We start from the raw sequence: 14587 nt of genomic DNA on the forward strand, positions 1-14587 counted from the left end.
GCACAGAGAGGCATCTTTTGAGCAAGTCGTGGATTAATTACAGGTCATCAGTAACTACAGTGTATTGATAACGATGCTTACGTGGCTCTAATAATTATCTTGCCGCTCATCACCATGACGGACCAACTGTGCTGCGTGGCAGCACGTCGGGCTGTCTGTCTCATGCGGTGAGGGTTAACCAATCAGGAATGTACACATTCGTCTGCACAACGAACGCGCGTTCGCGTCACGGCAGTTGTGTTGTTGTGCGGCTTGGATTGAAATCATCGGGGGGGAATTGCAACGAAGAAATCATTGTGCGCTGCACAACGTGAGCCGCTCGAGCAACGGAATTGTTTAAAATTCTCCCGCAGGTGTTTCCGTTCCTGTTTGAGGCAACGTTATAATGGAAATGAGGGAGTCAAAAGTTCTGTTATTATGGCGACTCCATTTCGTGCGGCCGCCACCCCTCCTCTGGACGTTCAGGGTCGCTCGCCACTCGGGTTGATTTCCACGACGACTCGGTTAACGAGCTTGGCCAATGTGCGCACGTCTTCTCCAATACTCGCAGCCTCTAGTCGTGAAATGCATTTGAAATCTATGTATTTGGAAGTCGTTAAATTGACATGCTATCTTTGACCAGTGTGCAATTTGCCACATTTGTGGCTCTTGAATGCTATCTTTTTTTTTACATTCGTGTTATGAATTGTCACTCTACAAGGACCATGTAGATGAATCTTCTCATGTTTGGCCAGCGTACAGACACAACTTATGAACTTTTATCTTTTTAGTGATGCCAGATATGGCGATGATGACTGCCTGAGGGTCCCATGCACTCTCTCCACCATTCGACATGGCCCAACACATTCACTACCCCCAAATTCAGTAGAAGCCGGATATATAAGCAGAACTTTTTGGGAGCAAGGCCAGGTGTGCGTATATCTGTCATGATTACTCTGCTTTATATACCCAGAAAAGCCTCACTGAGTCTCAAGACGGCTTTTTTTCCAGAAGGATCCTGCCAAGCTTTGGTAGCCGGGAGGCGATGTTGCTGCTGTGCGTGATCCCAAATGAGTAATCGGCAGGTCATTTGTCATCATTGCAATGTTTTTGGCCAATGTGTGGGGGTGTTTTTAAGCTACGGTTGGAGGAAACGGAAGAATCCGGAGGAGACCCACGCAGAACAGGGGGAGAGAATACAAACTGCACATAGACAGGCGCCCAAGTCAGGAATCAAACCCAGGGCCCTTCATGCTACGAGGCACGAGTGTTACCACCATGCCACCCTTCCACCCATAGCGTGCTCGTATAACAGATATCCCTTTACCTACCCCCGTGCCGGATTATCCTCGTAGCAAAAGTAGTTACATATGTAGCTACGGGCCCCGCACTTTCAAGGTCCCCGCGATAAATGCTTTCAAGCCATCATTTCCGGTTCAGTGAGTCTGCACTTGCTCTATTACTATAGTACTATACCGCTTTCAACTTTTATGAATGACTGGGTGTTTAAGGTTAGCGATTTGTCGTATTATCTGGCTGTATAGCAAATGACAAAAATACAATTACTTTACTAAGTAAGTAAAACATTTATGTTTTAATATTTACGTGTTTTTTTATTTAGGGCCTCTTTATAACATATGCTACAGGGCCCGCACGAGTTTAATGTAAGCACGTGTTGTCTATATCACAGCTGTGCTTACTATAAGGTGCGTTTACATCCAGCTTTCTCCCGTGTCCCCCCACCGGTCGTGAGAGCTGTCCTCGCCCTCACTTCACGGGTCTCTCCATTCACCCCTCCACTCCACCATCACCATCTCTCGCGCAGCCATTCCGCCGTCGGCTGATGAAGCGTCGATACAGTCTGCAATTAACACCGAGGGTGTTACTTGTGACGATATTTAAGCAAACTTTGCTAATATAATCTTTAGTGGGAGCCAACGGCACATTTTGGAAGTGTGTTTCTGATGGTGTTATGTTTGGTCTATAATTGCAATCACAATCCTAACGTATAGCTCTTTATTAATCCACTGCTGGATGAAGGCCTCCTCGTACACACTGTTGGCGATGTTTTTATTGACTATACTTCACCATGTTGGTCAGTGAGTGCTGTGAAGGAGGGAGGCCAGGACATGTTCAGATGTTCCTCACTGCTGATCTGAAGGAGTCAGATTCACGGTTCGGTGCATAATCACCACTGTGCCACTGCACCCGCCTATAACTGCAGCGATGATGAATGAATATTCTTTGGTTCTTTCGGTAAAGTCACGTAGAGAGAAAATAATGAAATAAAAATGATTAAATAATGAAAAAATATTGTTTTAATAAAAAAAACTCACGACGTTTCGATCGCAACACAAGCGGTCGTCACCAGGCAGAGATGACGACCACGTGTTGCGTTGGAAACGTCGTGAGTTTTTGGTTTTTATTTATTTTTTATTTCTTTTATTTTACTATTTTCTATCTACATGACTTCACCGAAAGAACCAAAGAATATGAATTCCTGCAGTCACGAAAGTTGTAAGTAGAGATGATAAATGAAGTTGCATTTTTTTTAAATAACGTGTCTTCATCAAAATACCTTATTGAATTACTCCTCACATTAAACACGAAACGTTAAACCCTTCCAGGTGCCTCAGCGGTAGAGTAAGCGACTCGCGATCAATAGGACACGAGTTCACATCCTCATTGGGGGTAGACTCAGCCCATAATCCTCTGGGGGTCGTTAAAATCAGTACCACATTGTGGGGAAGTTAACAGTGGTGTAAACAGGAGATAACTGATAATATGAGAAGGAATTCACTTTCATTTTGACACTTTTGTATTTAAACGGTAATGCATTCAAGTTTATTATTACAATTAATTTACGGTGTCATAACAACGTCTGGTTTGCTTTTGCCTCATTATCAAGAAGAGATACTGTTAAACTATCATCTGTTATTTTTCCGTTGTAGAGGTACAGTGAAGCCAAGAATAACATAGCTTGGTTCAACAACAAGACTGCAATACAGTCAAACGTTAGAGTCTGTGCATTGTGGGCCAGGGAATCTTACCCTTCACACACATAAAGGAGCACAAGACAAATTCACATCCAAACCTATCGGTGATCCAAACGATCGTTTAAGATTTGGGGTGACAATGTCATTTGTCCACTCATTTGTTCACGAGTCTTGCACTGGTGCCACAGCCCAGGGGCGTCAAGTTGGCCTCGATGTGCGTGAGGGTCACACAACAGCCGCGTGACTCCCATGTTCGACTCGACTCTCACCGGATATTTGAACGAGGAGCCGAATGCCGCTGAACACGAATTGTCCGGGTATTCGAGGTGTGTTGTGATGCACGCGACATGGTGAGCATGAACGGGGCTCGTAAGTAGTTGGGGTGAACGCGTCCGCCCCGCTCGCGTGTGATCATGCCAGCTCTCGCCTGGCGCGTGGGGCGGGACGATAGTGGTGTGGGAGGATAGCGGTGTGGGATGATAGAGGTGTGGGAGGATAGTGGAGTGGGAGGATAGCGGTGTGGGAGGATAGTGGAGTGGGAGGATAGTGGAGTGGGAGGATAGTGGTGTGGGACGATAGTGGAGTGGGAGGATAGTGGTGTGGGAGGATAGCGGTGTGGGATGATAGTGGTGTGGGATTATAGTGGTGTGGGAGGATAGTGGAGTGGGAGGATAGTGGAGTGGGACGATAGTGGAGTGGGAGGATAGTGGAGTGGGATGATAGTGGTGTGGGAGGATAGTGGAGTGGGATGATAGTGGTGTGGGAGGATAGTGGAGTGGGATGATAGTGGTGTGGGAGGATAGTGGAGTGGGATGATAGTGGTGTGGGATGATAGTGGTGTGGGATGATAGTGGAGTGGGAGGATAGTGGAGTGGGATGATAGTGGAGTGGGACGATAGTGGTGTGGGACGATAGTGGTGTGGGACGATAGTGGTGTGGGACGATAGTGGAGTGGGAGGATAGTGGTGTGGGACGATAGTGGAGTGGGACGATAGTGGAGTGGGACGATAGTGGTGTGGGAGGATAGTGGAGTGGGACGATAGTGGTGTGGGACGATAGTGGTGTGGGACGATAGTGGAGTGGGACGATAGTGGAGTGGGAGGATAGTGGTGTGGGACGATAGTGGAGTGGGACGATAGTGGAGTGGGAGGATAGTGGTGTGGGAGGATAGTGGTGTGGGAGGATAGTGGTGTGGGACGATAGTGGTGTGGGACGATAGTGGTGTGGGACGATAGTGGAGTGGGACGATAGTGGAGTGGGAGGATAGTGGTGTGGGATGATAGTGGTGTGGGATGATAGTGGAGTGGGACGATAGTGGTGTGGGATGATAGTGGTGTGGGATGATAGTGGTGTGGGAGGATAGTGGTGTGGGATGATAGTGGTGTGGGATGATAGTGGTGTGGGATGATAGTGGTGTGGGACGATAGTGGAGTGGGAGGATAGTGGTGTGGGATGATAGTGGTGTGGGATGATAGTGGAGTGGGACGATAGTGGAGTGGGAGGATAGTGGAGTGGGACGATAGCGGTGTGGGATGATAGTGGTGTGGGAGGATAGTGGAGTGGGATGATAGTGGTGTGGGACGATAGCGGAGTGGGAGGATAGCGGTGTGGGATGATAGTGGAGTGGGATGATAGTGGAGTGGGACGATAGTGGAGTGGGATGATAGTGGAGTGGGATGATAGTGGTGTGGGACGATAGTGGAGTGGGACGATAGTGGAGTGGGAGGATAGTGGAGTGGGACGATAGCGGTGTGGGACGATAGCGGTGTGGGACGATAGTGGTGTGGGACGATAGCGGTGTGGGACGATAGTGGAGTGGGATGATAGTGGTGTGGGACGATAGCGGTGTGGGACGATAGTGGAGTGGGAGGATAGTGGAGTGGGATGATAGTGGTGTGGGATGATAGTGGAGTGGGATGATAGTGGTGTGGGAGGATAGTGGAGTGGGATGATAGTGGTGTGGGAGGATAGTGGAGTGGGATGATAGTGGTGTGGGAGGATAGTGGTGTGGGACGATAGTGGTGTGGGAGGATAGTGGAGTGGGATGATAGTGGTGTGGGAGGATAGTGGAGTGGGATGATAGTGGTGTGGGAGGATAGTGGAGTGGGATGATAGTGGAGTGGGACGATAGTGGTGTGGGACGATAGTGGTGTGGGAGGATAGTGGAGTGGGACGATAGTGGTGTGGGACGATAGTGGTGTGGGATGATAGTGGTGTGGGATGATAGTGGTGTGGGATGATAGTGGTGTGGGAGGATAGTGGTGTGGGACGATAGTGGGATGGCAGTGGTGGTAGCTAACTCGCCGTTCCTATTGTTGCCTGGAAGGACAAGGATTCGCACACGTTAAAAAGGATCACGTATTGCATAGTTTCAAATCACCTTTGAAAACACAAACCAGAAAAAAAATTATAAGGACAAAAAGAGGAGAGAATGAGAGTGATCAAGGACGTCTATAATTTTGCATTATTAATCACGGTTATGACAACCAATTCAGTGGCATGAACTTTAGTTAGTAGGTAGGACATCTTAATGCTGTCGAGCTGCTGAGTCTGAGTCACCTCTGTGCCTACTAACCCGCTCAGCTGTGTCAGAGCGTGATCTCTGGTTGTGCTTGGTCAACCATGGCAGCTGATGGGGTTCACCAGATTTCTACTTCCAGCTTAACCTTGCTGCCACGGCAAAAAAACACCGGGATCCTTTTTTTAGCCATATACCCGCTGAGTAACTGCATTGACCACCATCATCATCGCCATCAGCCTCGGTCCCTTAACCGTGAGCATTGTGGGAGCATCAGTGATGCTTTAGCAACTCAACTCTGTACGCCTCTTGCCATATCCACAACGCCTGCCGCTGATTCCCTGCCATGGACACTTGTGTTCATCTGGCCGCTGCTCCCTGCTGACGTCTCCTCCTCGTCCCTTCCAGGGGGCTTTGCAGGACGCTGCTGGGAAGTCTCTCTGCTCTGGGAGTGAACGTTGGTCAGACCATCGCAAGTGTCTTCCACCCCTTTGCTATTGCCATTCGTGGTTTGTGAATTCAGATTTCTTTGTAGAGATTTGACAAACCACTCATGGTTTGTAACTCCTAGAGGCAGAGTGTAATGTGCCCCTGTGGCCATATTAACTCAGAAATATAAAAATCTCAAAACTAAAAGATAAAATCATTAATATTCAAATGCACATCGAGGCGGTGATTATTTCAAATTTACAGCCCTGAGCCAGTGGTACAAATTCCAAATTTCTATGGTGGGGACGAATTTATCCAACTACTGTTGATTTCTCTACAAAGTGGTAAATATTTTATCGACCCCAGATATATGATGGACTGAGTTCACCGCCAACCAGGGTTAGAACTCACAAGCTTCTAATTGTGAGCCGCTCGCTCTACCTCTTAGTGACCTGGCCGTTCCAATCCAAACCCAGGAACGTCTGCCGCTCTGACTGACGGCACTCAGATCCACTCGGCGCTTCATTGCATTCCCAGAGAGCCGTTCCACTCCCTGGGGATGCTTTGTGTGCATAAGTGTGTATTGACACACTTAGGCTGTGCGCTTTAAAACTTTAAAGAAAAGCAATTTAAGGCTTATCCAAATTTTACATCGTATTACTATTACGTTTAACCACCAGTACCGTTTTCATTTATGCGATAACAGTGACCACTTTATTATGAAAAATGTTGAAAAAACTTTCAAGCCAGATAATAGTTTGCAGTGGCACTCCTGACATAATTTCATACGGTGTGCTGTGTACACATCGTGGCACGCCGAGGTGGCTCAGCAGTGGAAGCGAGCGGCTTGCAATCGGAAGTTTACACGTTCGAATCCTGTTTGGGGGTTGACTTAGCCCATCGTCTGTCTCGAGTCGATATAATGAGTACCACTTTGTGGGGAAGTCAACAGTGGTTGTCCACCACTGGCTCAGGGCTGTAAACAGGAGGTGAGCACCAATGCCTAAATGCTCATCTGAGTAGGACATCACTTTGACTTGACCACTGTTCAGTAATAATTTGTCACTGGTCCTTTTATTTGGTACACTCCTTTGTTGTGCAAAAACAGAGTCGGCACAGAACCAGTTTTCCATTTCGTAACGTCTATACATTCTCATGCAGAAAGTATTAATGGTTTATCAGTACAGTGCTGGGATTAGTGCAGCATCACCACGACATGGATAGAGGACATCCTGGCTTCACAGAGAAGTTGTGCCAGATCCGTCACTTGGCAAATAGTTGATGTAAGCCACTCGGAACTAGGGCTGTACACCAGGTAATTGTTCACAGCATGTGATAATTGTCAACGCAACTTCGTAATGTTCAGCACAAAGTAGTGTATAGAGCGGCATGCACAGGTATTTGTCAATCCACTGCTGGATGAAGGCCTCCCCAACCAGTGATAATTATTGTGTTTGACCATACTTCGCCATTCTGGTCAGGGGGTGGGGGTCCAGGACAGATTCAGATATCACTCGCCAATCATCTTAGCTATAGCCGCTGATCGAACTCACGTGGTCAGGTTCATAGAGCAACGTGCTACCATCTATTGCCACTGCTCCCCACTTGCTTAAAAAAAAAAACACTGAGTGAGTTGGGAGAAAAAAACGAAGTTTTAATCGCTTTTGTATTTACTCCGCCTATTGCCACTCCACGCGAGAGGCGGTTGTCCGTTCGGCTTTTATCGTGAGTACCAGAGTGGCGCGCTGCAAATCGCTGGCCCCCAGTGGGCTGAACACGATGGCCGGTGGCAGCGCCGAGGCCAGAGCGCGGCCCCGTGCACTGGACTGGGAGCCCAGTCGGCCCTCGCGCATGGCCTCACCGCGGACTGGGAGCCTAGTCGGCGCATGGCCTCACCGCGGACTGGGAGCCCAGTCGGCCCTCGCGCATGGCCTCACCGTGGACTGGGAGCCCAGTCGGCCCTCGCGCATGACCTCACCGCGGACTGGGAGCCCAGTCGGCCCTCGCGCATGGCCTCACCGCGGACTGGGAGCCCAGTCGGCCCTCGCGCATGACCTCACCGTGGACTGGGAGCCCAGTCGGCCCTCGCGCATGACCTCACCGTGGACTGGGAGCCCAGTCGGCCCTCGCGCATGGCCTCACCGTGGACTGGGAGCCCAGTCGGCCCTCGCGCATGACCTCACCGCGGACTGGGAGCCCAGTCGGGCCCTCGCGCATGGCCTCACCGCGGACTGGGAGCCCAGTCGGCCCTCGCGCATGACCTCACCGCGGACTGGGAGCCCAGTCGGCCCTCGCGCATGGCCTCACCGCGGACTGGGAGCCCAGTCGGCCCTCGCGCATGGCCTCACCGTGGACTGGGAGCCCAGTCGGCCCTCGCGCATGACCTCACCGCGGACTGGGAGCCCAGTCGGCCCTCGCGCATGGCCTCACCGCGGACTGGGAGCCCAGTCGGCCCTCGCGCATGGCCTCACCGTGGACTGGGAGCCCAGTCGGCCCTCGCGCATGGCCTCACCGCGGACTGGGAGCCCAGTCGGCCCTCGCGCATGGCCTCACCGCGGACTGGGAGCCCAGTCGGCCCTCGCGCATGGCCTCACCGCGGACTGGGAGCCCAGTCGGCCCTCGCGCATGGCCTCACCGCGGACTGGGAGCCCAGTCGGCCCTCGCGCATGACCTCACCGCGGACTGGGAGCCCAGTCGGCCCTCGCGCATGACCTCACCGCGGACTGGGAGCCCAGTCGGCCCTCGCGCATGGCCTCACCGCGGACTGGGAGCCCAGTCGGCCCTCGCGCATGGCCTCACCGCGGACTGGGAGCCCAGTCGGCCCTCGCGCATGACCTCACCGCGGACTGGGAGCCCAGTCGGCCCTCGCGCATGGCCTCACCGCGGACTGGGAGCCCAGTCGGCCCTCGCGCATGGCCTCACCGTGGACTGGGAGCCCAGTCGGCCCTCGCGCATGACCTCACCGCGGACTGGGAGCCCAGTCGGCCCTCGCGCATGACCTCACCGCGGACTGGGAGCCCAGTCGGCCCTCGCGCATGGCCTCACCGCGGACTGGGAGCCCAGTCGGCCCTCGCGCATGGCCTCACTGCGGACTGGGAGCCCAGTCGGCCCTCGCGCATGGCCTCACTGCGGACTGGGAGCCCAGTCGGCCCTCGCGCATGGCCTCACCGCGGACTGGGAGCCCAGTCGGCGCATGTTCTCACCGCGCCGGCCGCCGGACCACACTGCACGGGAAGCTCGCTGCCACGTGTTTTTCACCGTGCACATTTGTAAATAATATTTCCGTAAATATGGGCTTCAAACGATAACTGCGTGCACATTCTCCGAGCTTATTTAATGCAACCTTTGGCACTGGTTTCTATCCCCTGCAAAGGAAATGCACGTGGTCCTGAATTTAAAATGAACACAGTTAGACTCTGGGTTGAGTAATGTGTTTCTTGCATCTGTGACCCAATAAAGAGGTCCTCGTGTGATGAACGCCAATGACCCCTCACCACTACCTGTGACCCCTCACCACCACCTGTGACCCCTCACCACCACCTCCCCGCATGGAGACTTGTCTGTCAGCTCGCAAATGTTGATCTCGTGACCTTGTAGCTCATCCACCCTCTCTGCCGTTGATACGCAAGATCCTCTTCTCCTGAAACGGCCACTGACTTTCACCTGTAACCAGGCCAACTGTGTCCCCATCCATGTCTGTCACTTGCATCTCCAATTCAACAAGGTTTGATTCGCTAGACAGAGCCAGTATGTTCGTACCCAGTTCCTGCACCTACCCAGCAACATAAGAGACCCACGCACTCGCACAGATCCACACAGACATCCTAGACTCAGAGACAAAGACCCCCCCATATAGCCTTAAGAGACTGTTGGGGCTTGTGCTGTCAGCGAGCACCTACGAAGGCCGGCACGACTCACGTGGGGGTGGCCAGCACCACGCCCGGCCGCCATGGTCAAGGTCTGTCGATCATTGTTGGGGGTTGACTCTACTTTACCACGCTGGTCAGTGCAGTTTTGTGAAGCGGGCTCCTCTCGTCTGGCCTCTTGCTGACTACGTGCTGCCGTGCATGGCCCTGTCGAGTACTAGAGCCGCCCAGGCCTGCACAGCCCTCAAGCCTCTCGTCACCACAAGGGGTTTTGTTTCACGATATTCTACTGCGGATGCGTTCGGCGTTGTGCTGATGTGGTTTGGAACTTCTCCACCTGGCCTCAGGTTGCACTCAAGAAAAACGGAGAGCTGCTTCCTTCGAATTTGAACGTCTCGGCATTTTAAGAAAATCATTCAATCACCGAGCGATTCGGCCTCCACTTGTTTCCCACTCGCGCAAAAAAATAGAGGTTACAGCGACTGTCATTTCAGCAAAATAACTGGCCTGCAGCTCGGTGTGATTTCACGTCACAATTCCCTTAAAAATGACGGCTGTTCAATCTGCGGCGGTGATTCAACCTGGTTCCCCCCCCCTCATGCCTCGCGCTCGCTCGCTCGCTCTCGAAGGGAGAACGAACGTCGTGGGATTGCGGCCGCGCTTTATGAGTTTAAATTATTGTCGCTATGATTATAGTCGACGGTGCTCAGGTGATTGTGGTTATGGTCGTGCTCAATTGGCCATTGTGGAGGCGAATCGATTGCGGAGCTTTCGTCGCGCGCAGCTCCTCTCGGCCCTGCAGCGGAATATTGATTCAAAATCACGCGCTGCACAAGTAGAACGCATCACCAGAGCAATTAATGGGGAGCGGAGCGAGACTCAAAGTTCCAAAAATATATTTATATGAAAAATAGGAAGAGCTTTTGTCCTTTCTGGCAATAAAACAGGTGCTAAGATGTTCAAACACAAAGTAGATACATGTCGCAAGGAATCAAGTCTGCATTAACCACACTTGTGGTGAACATGCAAACAAACTGATTATGATATATGCATTGTCTTTGAAACCGATTGGCCTACACCAGCATTCGTTCTGCCTCTAGTGTAGGTCAATCAGTTTCAAAGACAATGCAGATGTTGAGAGTTGGTTTGCATGTTCACCACCAGGACGTGTGGCTCATCTTCTTGGTTCTTTCGGTAAAGTCACGTAGAAGGGAAATAATGAAAGAAAATATAAAACACATATTCATTATGTATTTTTATTTTTTTATTATTTCCCTTCTACGTGACTTGAATCCCTGCAGTCACGAAAGCTTTAAATCGAAATTTAAATCGAAATTTACGTGTGCTTGTTAATGATGACTTGATAACACCTCCTGTTTTATTGCCAGAAAGGGTAAAACCTATTCTTATTTTTCATACTTTGATACTGGCAAAAAGGTCCCATGATATGAACGTAATGATGCTTAGGTGCAACATGTGGCAGATTACTACTATAACGAGGCAAGGATGTCTGTTTGTGTGTAATGTGCGTGACGTCACTCCACATGTCGCACCCCCCTCATTAATATTCATGAGCGGGTGGATTTTTACGCTCGCGCAGAAGATGGAGCGGAAAGAAATTATTTTTTCCACAAATTCGCTTTAAGTTTGACGTTTCTTTATTGAAAGTTAATCTAATTAATAATTCCACGCAGCAACAAAGTGGATTTGGTGTCTTTATTTATTTTTTCAGCACTTGCGACAAAAGATTAGTCTAATTTATGATTCTACATTATGGTAAAATAGACATTTCTTGGTGATTTCCCAGATATTGTATGGAATTCCAATTTATTTCAACCCCATCGACGGAAAGCAGAAGAGAATAAAGTGAATTTGAACAAATTGAAGGTCAGTTATATACAGTGCTACAGTGACATGAAGTGAGGTGTTTTATGACATAGTTTCGTGCAAGAATCACTGCCATTAAATTTACACAAGATACAATTATACTCTGTATTCTTGGTTCTTTCGGTAAAGTCACGTAGAAGGGAAATAATAAAATAATAAAAATAAAACAATTAAATTCTCACGACGTTTCGATTGCAACACAAGCAATCATCATCAGGTGTGAAAACCACAGCAAGAACATTTAGAAAAAAAGTGGCGGTTTTTTCTTAACGTTTCAAATTTTCTTGCTGTGGGTTTCACACCTGATGATGATTGCTTGTGTTGCAATCGAAACGTCGTGAGAATTTTATTGTTATATTTTTATTATTTTATTATTTCCCTTCTACGTGACTTTACCGAAAGAACCAAGAATATGAATCCCTGCAGTCACGAAAGCTTTAAATAGATAATTATACTTCTGTCCTAGGACGGGCAAAGAAGCTAGTATTTAATAACGCCGTACCCAGAGGGTTCAGCAGCTTGCTTCGCAATAATGTCTAAATCACCTAGATTCAGTTTACCTACGTTGCAACAGATTCCCGTTGCAGCTAAAACAACAAGCCCCCCCCCCCCACGCTTTGCAAATGCAGCTACCACGAGAAGCTTATTGAAGCTACTGAGCCATGTCACTACGTGAGTTTAACACGTAGTCGGCTTTCGTCACCGATTTCCATAATCGAGGTGTTTTGGGTTAGATCTCGTAAATATACAAAGGTACAGTCGAACCCACCACCGCCCGACACAGCCATTTAGTAAGGGTTGTCACGTCAACAGAATGTCATTCCGTTACTAGTACAGCACACCGGTGTGTTGGAGAGCAAAGCCACAACATGTTGGTATTTTCTATTGACGTGACAACCCTTACTAGTTGGCTGTGTCGGGTGGTGGCGGGTTTAATGACACATTTATATATTTACACGATCTAACCCAGAAAAAACGTGTATTATGGATGTAATTATGTGTTTGTGTATGTATGTGTGAGTCTGTGGATATCAAAACATTATTTGGTGATGCTGCTCCTGCAGCGTTGGCAGTGGTGCACCAGCACAATTAACAAAAAAACAACTCAACACTCTCAGCATTAGCATATGAAGAAGGGCTGTTGCCCAAAACATCGCCGATATGCAGTATATTTTTATTTTAAGGCCGCAGTTATAAGCGTTCGTGCGCGTCACCACGTGTTTGCGATGCATGTGTACACTGACACCATGGGCACGCTTGCAAACAAGGTGTCCCATCTCCAGCGATGTCCGAAATAACGATGCGAGGGCTGCGTCTCCTCTGTCCCCCCGCAGCGGCGCCATCGGCGTGGGCTTCTACGGGAACAGCGAGAACAACGACGGCGTGCAGAGGCTCACCGCCAGCCTGCACAACGCCAACAGCACCGTGCACACGGTGGACGCACTGGTAAACATGGCCACGGGCCACGCGCACTCGCACACAAGACAAGATCCCCCGTATAGCCTGTACCAGACTGTAGGGGCAAGTGCTGTTAGCGAGCACCTATGAAGGCCGGCACGGCACACGAGGAGGTGGGTGGCCAACACCACGCCCGGCCGGCCGCCTTTGCCTCCGCAGTGGTGATGTATACACACCGCACCAGGTACTCAATTGAGGCCGAGTCGACCTAGGGGAGGCCCAAGACGGGTTCAGATAATCGTCACTGGTGTTGGCCGTGAGCGGGAATCGAACTGAGGTGTCCGGGTTCGTAGCGCAGCTGCACTAACCGCTACACCACCGCTCCCCACGCACGCACACACAGACAGGACTCACCGCCTTAAGTCGCTGGCTGATTGTAATTGTGATTTGTTAATGCTCTCTGGGAAGGAGCAGTGTTGTGTGCTGTTGTCACTTCAGATTGATTTGTGAATTAGAATTGTTTGCAATCAGGGCTGCTGTTCAAGGGCTACTTCCTGACCACCACAAATGCTTTCAGCGGCTGGATGGCCTCAGCGGTAGAGCGGGCAGGCTCGCAATCGGAAGGTTGCGAGTTCAAGTCCCGGTTGGGAGTGGAGTCAGTCCAGCGTTCCTTCTGGGTCAATTGAGAACAACTTTTGTGGGAATTAACAACAGTGGATGTCCTATGGATAGACTCACCCCAGCAATAGAAATGGGGAATTTCAGCCACTGGTTCAGGGCTGCAAACAGGAGATTAGGACCAATGCCGCAAAGTTTATTTGAGGAGGAAATTTGTCAAAAAGAGCTTTGCAGCTCTTCGGATTCCTCCAGTCTAAAGAAATATTCTGAGGATTCAGAATTAACTTTGATTTGACCACTGTGTAAGGTAATACATGGAGAGTTATGATAGATACTACAGACTGAGACCAATATCGCGGTTTGTCAAGTAAAACACCAGGCTAGAGTGGGGGGCTGGGATCTCGGGAAGGGCATCGTCGTCAGTTGGGGCCGTCCGTGCCGGTGTGGGTGGAGCGTCGCTTCCGTCCACGCGCATTGCGAGGTCACTGCGAGGTCACCAGCACTACGGCCGCCACGGCAGCCGTAGTGCCACTGGCACACGGGCCATGTGGAGGGCAACGCTGAGGGAGATTGTCGCGCGGCACGGGGATTGATGATCGGAGCGCACCCTGTTCTCCTCACCATTCAAGCGAGGCGATTTCCCCATGAAGATGATTCCCCATGGTCGTGCTGCGAGAAGACGTCCATAGTCGGCGCTTGGTAATATGGACATGGCCGCTTTGGAGCCCTATCTCAAATTCTCAACGCACGTGCAGCTTCATTTGTGCCTCGGTAATTTGTTTGTTTTGATCCCTGTTTTATTTGTGACCCGAGTCCCTCTTGTAAAAGACTATTATTAGTGTCTCAATGGGCTCTCAGAAGGAATATTCACGGAGCTCCGATTTCCAGCAAAATCT

At 50.2% G+C, this 14587-nt stretch overlaps 1 protein-coding gene across 2 annotated transcripts in view; it reads left to right on the forward strand.

The window, feature by feature from the left end:
• The window catches only part of LOC133347916 (protein tweety homolog 1-A-like), a 135786-nt gene that overhangs the window by 36456 nt on the left and 84743 nt on the right, over window positions 1-14587 (forward strand). For both annotated transcript variants that reach the window (XM_061560656.1, XM_061560657.1), the window contains exon 3: window positions 13010-13121. In XM_061560656.1, coding sequence (XP_061416640.1) covers window positions 13010-13121 — 112 coding nt within the window. The remainder of the gene's footprint in view (window positions 1-13009; window positions 13122-14587) is intronic.

This window comes from Lethenteron reissneri, chromosome 26 (assembly GCF_015708825.2).
Source record: "Lethenteron reissneri isolate LAM-NWPU_2019-01 chromosome 26, ASM1570882v1, whole genome shotgun sequence".
In the NCBI taxonomy this organism is placed as follows: domain Eukaryota; kingdom Metazoa; phylum Chordata; class Hyperoartia; order Petromyzontiformes; family Petromyzontidae; genus Lethenteron; species Lethenteron reissneri.